The sequence below is a fragment of the Aythya ferina genome (assembly GCF_964211825.1).
Source record: "Aythya ferina genome assembly, chromosome: 3".
In the NCBI taxonomy this organism is placed as follows: domain Eukaryota; kingdom Metazoa; phylum Chordata; class Aves; order Anseriformes; family Anatidae; genus Aythya; species Aythya ferina.
Window position 1 is genome coordinate 94,327,628 of NC_140298.1, and position 9,959 is coordinate 94,337,586.

Sequence of the window (9,959 nt, forward strand, 5' to 3'; positions counted from 1 at the left end):
CTCATTGCAGTCCTGAAGAAAGCAACCCTCTTAAATACAACAATACAGTGAGGGTTTTAGATTGGTATTTTTCATGTACAAATCTAATCCCTGTTGGTTTAGTGTTCTGGGGCATTTTAATTAGAGACTGTAATGCCATCTATCCAATTAGCATAGCTCATTGTACCTAAAGATGAATATGAAAACAATACAAAGACTCCAGCTGGTATAAATGCAGCTGCTTGCCTCCTGGAAGATTTATGCTGTCTTGAGCATATTAAACATTGTGCTGGAATCCTTCCGTTGGTGAACAGTTGGTTCAGCTGTCAATTTGTTTCCTACGTCAGTCCTAAATTATTTCCCTAACACTCCAGAAATCTTGCCAACCTCTCATTTAATGGGTCATCTTCCAACTGGACTTCTTGGCCAAAATAAAAATGTAATTTCCATAACAAGCAATACATGACATTTCCTTAAATAAATTAATTACTCTATGTCTTACCTCATTTTTTGGTAATAAATCCCAAATAGGTACAAAGTATTATATATATATTTTTTTCTCCATTATGCTATGCTTCAATACCTTTATTTTGCTTTAGTAATTCATTACCAAAATTGTATGACTAAAATACGACCACACAAATTATATGGAAGTAATGCTGTGAATATAAGCACTACTTATCAACATCTTCAAATGCATAAGGCAGGAGGCTTCTAAAGAGCTTTCCTCCTTCACAGTGTTTTACAGTGATAAAAAAAAAAAAAGTTGTTTAATAGACTTGAGTTACACATTATTGCCCATCCACTCACCCTCAAATGTAAAAAAAAAAATTAAAAAAAATGTTTCCAGCTGGCAAAGATTTGGTCCTTTATATGGCAATCTCCCCGTTGTTCTTTTTTGACATTGCCTACTGTGAATGAAAGCCTCAGTGGTGGGGAGTCTATCAACATTGTAATGCTGAAAGGAAGTCTGAATAGATAAAATACCAAATGGGATTCTGCTAGATCTCCTGTTGAAACATTGAAGCAATGAATAGTGTTAGATAGAAAAATGCTATCACTGAAATTATTTTATGTTCTATTCCTGATTAAGAATTCTGCTTTAACATAGCAATCTAAAAATTAGGTGTTTAAGCCTGGGCTTATTTTATTTATTTTAGGAAGGCTTTCTATGAGTTTTCAATAACTTTATTGATTATCTTTATCACTTTAACTAAATTGTAGAGGATATTTAATTTAATTTAATTTAATTTAATTTAATTTTTAAACCATCAGTGAGAACAAAAGATCTAAAACAGAGAGATCTCTTCTGTGAATAAAAAGATGATATCTGCTTCCTAGGCTGTCCATCTGAGCTCTACCACTTTACCCACTACTGAGCTCTAAACTCAAACATTACTTCATTTTTTACATCATTACTCTTAACTAAAAAAAAAAAGAAACTAACAGTTGATCAAGTTTACATTGAAAAGGCAATAGAAAGACTGACACAAAGAACAGACACTTTTGACACAATGTTTATTGCAATGAAAATATTGAAAAAATCCTACATCTGGTAATAATGCCCAGCAGATAAGAACTGTCCTTCAATATATAAAGTAACAGCTGAAAAGATGGATTATGTTCTGGGCTGCACATACAAAGGAATTACATAGCTTGGAAGTGAAGTGCCACCTCCTCCTCCCAAGACACACTAAACACACGTCAACAAAAATCATGGAAGCATGACAAAAGGAATGGGACATTAGTTCGTGCTCCCTGTGTATAACACATAGACACATCTGTATGGTGCAGGTTCCATCACTTTTTTCGTGTAAGACTCTAGAAGAAACACTGAAACTGTAAGAAATATAGCTGAATAACACAGAATAAATGAAATCTAAAACATTTTTTTCTTTCATCAGCCTGAAATGTACTATGGAACTGTTTCCGACAGAAGACAATGAGAGTCTACATAAATAAAACATACATATAACATCTAGTTTGCTTGCAGCCATATAATTTCTGAGGAGCTTCATAGCTACCAAGTGTTATCTTATGATGCTAGAGAAGAACATAAGAAGTAAATTCTGCTTTCTGAAAGCTTATCTCTACAAAGTACAATTGAGAGTAACAGCACAATCATCTAATTGGCACAGGATTCATTTTCTAATTCAGTCACATTACATAATCTTAGGCAATTAACAACCTAATGGGAATGGGAGTTATTACTAAAAGATTGGCTATGGTATACAGCCTAACAAAAATGCCAGTTTTGGTCAGTTCTGGATGAAGTGAAAGATATCATCACATATTTTTCTGAGCTTTCTATACTGATTAACACAGACTGGACAGTTTTAAATTATTCCACTACATACACAGAGTTGCATATACTTATTCGTCTATCCATCGTAACAATAAAAAACCTACAAAATCCTTATGCACATTTCATGTTAGAGATGGAAGGACACTTAATGTAGCTGTCATACTGCACATGCCACTACAATAAAAAGATTTCACACTTCATTGTGACTCAAATTCAAACCTGTGTGACTCATTAAAACCAAGGTGAGCTTCATAGCTGAAATGCTGGGCAAATCTGAAACCATATGCTTCAAAATGCATATCAACATAAAATAGAATTGCATTAGGAAAAACCCATCTATTTCCACGTCCATTTCTAATGAAGATGTATGAATGCTTTTGCTTTAGACTATATGAAAAAAATAAGCTCTGACGTGGCACAGCTGTGTAAGCAGAGAGCAGGCTGCTGAGTAAAGACCTCTGAGCTGATATACCTCTTCTTGGGGTCTCTGCTTTGCTTGGGAGCTGCATTCAAGCCCAGGCTCTCACATTTAGCTCAGGCAAGACAAATGTTCTAAGTGTGCATGTGCTTGGCCATGTGTCTGTCCAATATTGATTGTGGCCCTGACCTATAGACTTGACTTCCTGGCCTAACCTCGGACAAGCTTCATCCCTATGAATTTTTTTGGTAACTGCTGGGTTTTCTGGTAACTGTCTGACCATCACCAGACCTGTCCAGCTCCCCTTGCTTGGGCACAGTGGAACTGGGCTGCTGGTCTTGCTGCTGCCCTCAGCTCCTGTCTTCTTCCACTGGGGACCAGTGTGTTCTAGCTCTTCTCTGACAAATTTCAGCTGGGAGATGTACTGTACTGAAAGCATAAATCAGATGGTAGCTAATACCCACCCCACATAAAAAAAAAAAAAAAAAAAAAAAAAAAAAAGTTTTACCAGATACGTAGCACAGAAAGTAAGCAATAAAAAATGTTTCAAAAAAAAAGAAGCATTCCAAAACTTTTTTTTTTTTTTTTTTTTTTTTTTGAAAGATGATGAGCTAAGGTGGAAAGTGGCAACAGCTTTTATAATGCCCCAAAGGCACATCAGTCTGAAGAATACTTCACTGACTTAAGGGAAAGGCATGTTAGTCCCTGTTCAGCTCCGGGTAGACTGGTCTTTACTGTTTTCAGTGGTCTTGCTAGACTTGGGCAGCAGCTGAAGAGTCAGGATGAGTTATTTTCCTTCTCCCATACAAAGATGGTTCTTTCAAAACATCACTTATAATACAAAATCAAATGAGTCCTCACCAAACTACCACACCCAAGGCTGCACCTGTTTTGGGAGTAAATAGCCAAGCTAGTCTTCAGAACTATCATTCCAACAGCTTCGAGAATGTACAAAATTAAATCGGATAAGTATTTAAAAAGAGTTTCACTTGTTTCTTAAGAAGGCTTCATAAAAGTTTGTTCTTCTGTAAGAACTGCTGAATAGCTAGCACTTAAGTCATGGTTTATGATACATCAGATAAGAGATATCTCATCAATAGTGCTGCGGAGAACAGAAAGGAAGAAAACTGGATGGAAGATCAGTCCTAAATTTTCTGTTTCCAAAACATGCGTGGAGTTCCAGAAGTAAGAACAATAACATTATGAAAAACAGCTATGAATTAAACACGGCATGGGAGTCCATATGATAATGTATGATAAAGGAATATGCTTGTTTCTCTTTCAGTACCTTATAATGGTTTTTGACCCTTGAGATTGGGCATTTTTGCACTTGTTCAGATTCCAGCCGTCCTCCTTTGTCACCAAATCAGTTTAAAGCAAGACTGTTGTCTTTTGGAATGAGGTTGGAATACAAGTAGCCAAACTGCTTATTCTTTCATTCTGACTGAAAAAAAAAAAAAAAACACAAAACAAAACAAAACACTAAAAAAGGACAGTCCTTTGTATCCAAATATAAAGGCATCTTCCAGACAGATGCAACTGTTAGCAGAACTCAAATGAAAGTCAACAAAATTTGTATTAACATTCAAGGCATTAGGTATCTCTTGCAGCTTGTCTTCCTTCAGTCCTGGGCATTGCCCTTTTTCAGAGCTCAACTGCACTATTCATAGGAGACAGACTTGCCTTTTGACATGAGAAATGCTAAAAGGAAAGAGAGTTGTCTGCCCTCTGGACTTTGATCAGAAAGCATATGCAGTGGAACAAGTTATGCTTCTGGATGTAACAGCCTATAAAGAAGAAGACATAATGACAATTCAGCTTCATCTTTCAATGTATTTCTACTGTTTGGGTATCTCACAAGGGTGTGCATGTCTCCTTCTTGCCAGTGATCACTATATTATGCAAATACCAATGTATTGCAGCTGATACCCTAACCCTTCTATAAACTGAGCTCATATATTATCTACCTTAGGTAGATGAAATGTATAAATATTACATCACATCCTGCATTGTATCTTTTCAAAAAATGATTAAGCAACTCTTGTTAATATTAATTCAAGATATAAAGGTGACTTACATGTAGCTGGTGCTACAAACATAAAGTGCTTGATTCTGTGACCAAGGTGCTGGAGCAGGTCCAAAGATAGATAATGAAGCTGGTGAAGGGTCTAGAGCACAAGTTGTATGAAGAGTGGCTGAGGGAGCTGGGGATGTTTAGCCTGGAGAAAAGGAAGCTCAGCAGACACCTTATCATGCTCTACAATTACCTTAAAGGAGGCTATAGTGAAGTGGGGATTGGTCTCTTCTCCCACACACCAAGTGATAAGACAAGAAGACCTTAAATTGTGCAAGGAAAGGTTTAGGTTGGATATTATGAAAAAAATCTTAACTGGGTTGAAATTCTTCAAGGGTTGAAATGTATTGAAACAGATTGTTCAGGCAAGTAGTTGAGTCACCATCCCTGTAGGTCTTCAAAAAACATGTAGATTTAGAGCTTAGTGACATGGTTTAATGGTGGACTTGTCAGTGCTAGGTTAAAGGTTGGACTAGAAAATCTTAGAGGTTGTTTCCAACCTAGATGATTCTATGATTCTATATTCAGTGCCAGAGTCCCCAGATAATCTGGACAAAATAAAATGCATTACCTTAAAATAGAGGTAGGTGAAATATGCCTCATCTAAGGCAATCAGAAGGATTTGTGTAGATTAGAGAAGAGACCCATATAAGAGAATACATGACCTTCATGTAGATTCCAACTCTGTGTTTATATTAACCTGCGGATAACAATCCAATTCTACCAACATATACATGCATGCATAGACCTCAATATTCACCGGTTGCTTTTAAAATGATGGCATAGATATATTTGAGACATTACAGTTGCCTATTGATCATCATTGACTAGAGCTCTGGTGTTAGAATTATACCCAAAACTTTCATTGTACACCCATAAAGAAAGAAGCCCTAAAAATCAAGCTATAGGAAGCGAAAATCAGATGAATGCTGTTGTGTTGTATGAGTGAGACTGTGAACTCCTTGAAGAAAGGACTACAGATGGGTGCTGTACAGATCTCAGCATAACATGGTGCTAACAGAATTACAGAATGGGTGGGCTTGGAAGGGACCTCTGAAGATCATCCAGTCCAACCCACCTGCTGAGTAGGAACCCTTACAGCATGTTGAGCAGGATGGCATCCAGGTGGGTTTTGAATATCTCCAGAGGAGACTGCACAACTTCTCTGGGCCACCTGTTCCAGTGCTCTGCCACCCTCACAGCAAAGAAGTGCCCCCTCACATTGAGCCAGAACTTTCTATGCTTCAGATTGTGCCCATCGCCTCACATCCTGGGTCACCATAAAATAGATAGCAAATAATAGAATTATCCAGAGAAGACTAATTCTCTGTCAATTAGGCTTGATTTCATTCTAAGCTGGAAAGAGAAACATCACCAAATTCTGTGAGTAAAAAAAGTCTCTGAGATCTCTTGCAGACATTCTGCATGGTCTCCAAACCATGGCATCCAGCATGAGCTTCAAGCTGGGCACTGGCAGGATCAGTGTGCTCCTTCTCCCAGCTCCTGCCAGCTCTGTGGAGTGCTGCCAGAGTCCCAGCATCTTGGCTAATGGGACACCAGAAGGCTGCTTGCTCTGTGGTCAGTCTTTGACCCTATCAAGGTCTTCCCTGTACCATTTGATTTTCAAGACTGCATGTTTTCTGAGGGAAAACATTTCAATAGGAAAGTTCTGACCCCTTCGAATGAATAACTTAAACAAGAACCATCCCCATTCTGAAGTGTTAACTGTGTGGAATTGTTAATCCCTTATGGTCTTATCCTTACCTTAGGGTTTAACCTTAACCTAGGGTTTAACAGCTGAAACTGATTAGTGTGCAATCATTGTGTCAGTAACTAGAGGACTCCATGCATCCTAAATGTATCTTTCCTTCTTTTATTTTTCTTCATTTCTATTTCAAGCACTTTTTAAATAAAGAAAAAACAGATAATTAGTCCAAAGTCAAAGTACATACCCTGTTAAGAAGTTTTGCTCTAGTTTCATGAAGTTGAAGGGGCTCTACTTCTGTGCAGTGGTAATGGAATGATTTGGTCTTGTGTGAAAAACAGAAAGTCCTTACCCTCAGTATCTATTCTGCCTCTAGCGATAAATAGTGACTAAACGAAAGAGAAAATAGGACAAAATATACTGATGATATCACCCTAATTTCAGATTCTCTAAATGTTCATGTAACTATGTCTTAAAACCTTCTTAAGACCTGCTTCTTCTCAGTGAAGAAGCAATGAAACCTCTGGTGAGCAGCTAGTGTGGGCACACACGAGAATCGTTGCTATGAAGAACCTGAATGCAATAATCAAACCTGCATTCAGATGCAGAGGCTTGCAAATGTTTTCATTGTAGCTGGTTTGTGCAGCGGTTTGGACAGGGTATGTCAACCCTCCTAATTGAACTAAAAGCTAAATAGCAATGCAGACCTTGTTATACACTACTATTAGCAGGACAATTCCTGCAGTGCAGATCAGCCAAAAGCCCAGTAGATGTCAATCAAAGTTCAAGCTTTCTACCCTTGGCTGTTAATTAACTGTCAGAATGCTTTAATCTCGTTTATTACTAATATGTGAGGGATGTGCTGTGCCCTCCACTTGCACAGATGTTATTATGGGAACACAGTGAGTTGCCTCATTCCGTGTGAATGCATAATTGAAAATAGACAGAAATTAGTTTTTTTTTTTTTTTTTTTTTTTTTTTTTTGAGACAACATAGGGAAGGGAAAGGTATTTCATGGTTTCTTAAGTGCTAACTTAATAAGACATGGAAAAAACAGAACTAGAGCATTGACTTCCCACACTAGTCCAGCAGCACTGCTCAAACGTAAGCAGAGGAACACACTGCATCATTAAGGGTGAAACTATAAAGCGCTGTGAGCCACTAAAACTCTCTTTAGAACTGCTTCTGCTTTGCTTTGAGAAGGTACAAGACTAAATTGCAGATTGACTGTGAGTAAGGGTTTTTACAGATTGACTGTGAGCAGGAAACTTAACTTTCTGGGGATTTCAAAATGTACACTCTTATGTGTCAGATTTTCACTGCCAGCCAAATAAACAAGGTTTCACAAAAGATGTCTTTGGAAAGACCACATCAATCTCTCCCCTTAAAATCACTTGAGCCTGCAATCAGTGCAGTGTGAGCTTTCTTGCATAAAGATGAGACAGTGTTCAGCTAACGAGCACCTGCACCTGCCGATCCCACAAACAACTTGCCCATCAACAGGAGCAGCAGTTTGGGTGGGTGAGGTCTGTACAACGCACAAAGGCAGTTTAAAAAAGCAAAAGGCTCGGGCAGAAGCAGCCCAGTAAAAGGACAGGTGGGCGGATAGCTAAATGCCAGCCTCCATCCCAAGATACGGTACAGGCACATCAGGGAGGAGCAGCTGCGCATCAGCACTGATATAGTCTCTGTCTTCGAGTGCAAAGCCAGGAAACCTTTTCATCTGGTGGCTTCAGGGAGGGAAAAAAAGAAAAAGGAAAAAAAAAAAAAAGTGTAAGCAGGGTGAGAGCTGCTGTAACCGAAGGTTTGACCTTGAATCTTTAAAGGTGAGAGGACAGCCTGCTTACAAAACGGGTGGAGGTGAATAGGCAAACACAGACAGTTCTCCTGAAGCTGTCTTCTCTCAGGATCAGAAGAAAAGACACTTTTCGTCGTGGTTTAAAGCACAGGCTCTTTGGGAAGGCTACTATCTTTACCCTGAGAAGCTGGCTGCCGAGCCATGGACCGAGCAAGCACACCCGGGCTTGTGAATAGCCCTCTCGTAGCCTCTTTGGCTGAAGGCTCACTGGTTTCGCCAACGTGCGTACTCGGTGTTTACCGGCAGCTTGCGTGCCATTCCAGACAAAAACAGCATCATCAGTCCGTCGAAAGAAAAAAAAAAAAAAAGCCTCGCAAAACGTTGCCTGTAGCTGCAGTCGTATTTGCAACGCGTCTAGGGAAGCCTTGAGCGCTCGCCGATGGCAGCGCTGGTGTGCATAAATCCTGCAGAAAATCATGAATGGAAGCCCCGTATGGCTGGGCTGGGCGCTAGTGAGCCGCTCCGTTCATGAAAATGTCAGTGCTGTAAATACGGGACGCAAATGGCCGGGGCTCCGGGGGAGAGGCTGCTCCACGGCGGCGTGCGCGGGGGAGAGATGGGGAAAGGCGGCGAGGGGGAGATAATGGGGAGAGGGGGAGATGGAGAGATTGGAAGATGAGGAGACGGGGAGATGATGGGGCGAGAGGGAAAAGGGGAGATGGGGAGACGGGGAAAGGGGGCAAGGGGGAGATGGGGAGACGACGGGGAGATGAGGCGAGGGGGCGAAGAGAGGTGGGCGCCCTCACGGCCGGGGCGAGGTCACCCCTGTCCCCCTCGCCCCGTCCCTCTCTCCTTGTCCCCCGTTATCTCTGCCAGCCCGATAAGACGCCCGTTTTGGGGTTCCCAGCTCAGCGGGGCGCAGGAGGGAGCAGCATCCCTCCGGGCGGGCGGAGAGGCGGGGCCGCTGCCCGTGGAGGGCAGGGCGGGCGGTTTCGGCACCTGTGCCCGGTGGATGGGGACGGGAGCCTGGCTCGGCTGTCCCCGATCCCCCGGTGTCCGGCGGTCCCTTCCCTTCCCGTAGCCCGGCTACTGGGGATGCAGCGTGTCCAGCCGGGGGGAGAGGCGAAACCCACCCGCGGGTCAAAAAAAAAAGGGGCTGGGAAGCAACTTCGGGGCGCCACACTCACCCAGGACGTTCCCGACGAGCGCCACGATGAAGACGACGATGTAGCCGGCGATCAGCGCCCATTCGTACTCCTTGGGGTGCAAATACTCCTTCCAGAGGTAGCGCAGGAACTCGTCGTCGTCGTAGTCGGCGGACGGGCTTAAAAAAGGCTCCCGGGTCTCGTTCAGCTCCGGGGAGGATGTCCAGTTCCTGCGCGGATGAGAAGCATCCTCGGGCTGCGTCCCGGACATCCCTGGCGGTGGTCCGGGGGCTGGCTGAATCCTCTCAGCGCTCCAGCACTCTCTCACGCCCCTCCATTGAGACTTGCGATCGCCGGTGCCGAGCTGGGTGTGGGGAGAAAATGACGCGGAAACTTCGGGAGCCAATGCGGGACCGGGCTGGGGCTTCGAGCCGGCCCCAGCCGCCCGGCAGCCTTCCCCCGACCCTTTTTCCTCTCCGCGGGAGCGGAGGATGCACGCCCTGCCCTGCCCGGTGTGTGTGTGGGGACATCTGTC

General features: G+C 42.2%; 1 protein-coding gene across 1 annotated transcript in view; it reads right to left on the minus strand.

Annotated features, from left to right (window-relative positions):
- Positions 1–9,705, minus strand: part of HCRTR2 (hypocretin receptor 2) — a 41,387-nt gene extending 31,682 nt beyond the window's left edge. The window contains exon 1 of the mRNA XM_084515435.1: positions 9,467–9,705. Within this exon, the coding sequence (XP_084371561.1) occupies positions 9,467–9,695 (229 nt within the window). The 5' untranslated portion in view covers positions 9,696–9,705. The remainder of the gene's footprint in view (positions 1–9,466) is intronic.
- Positions 9,706–9,959: the final 254 nt, after the last annotated feature.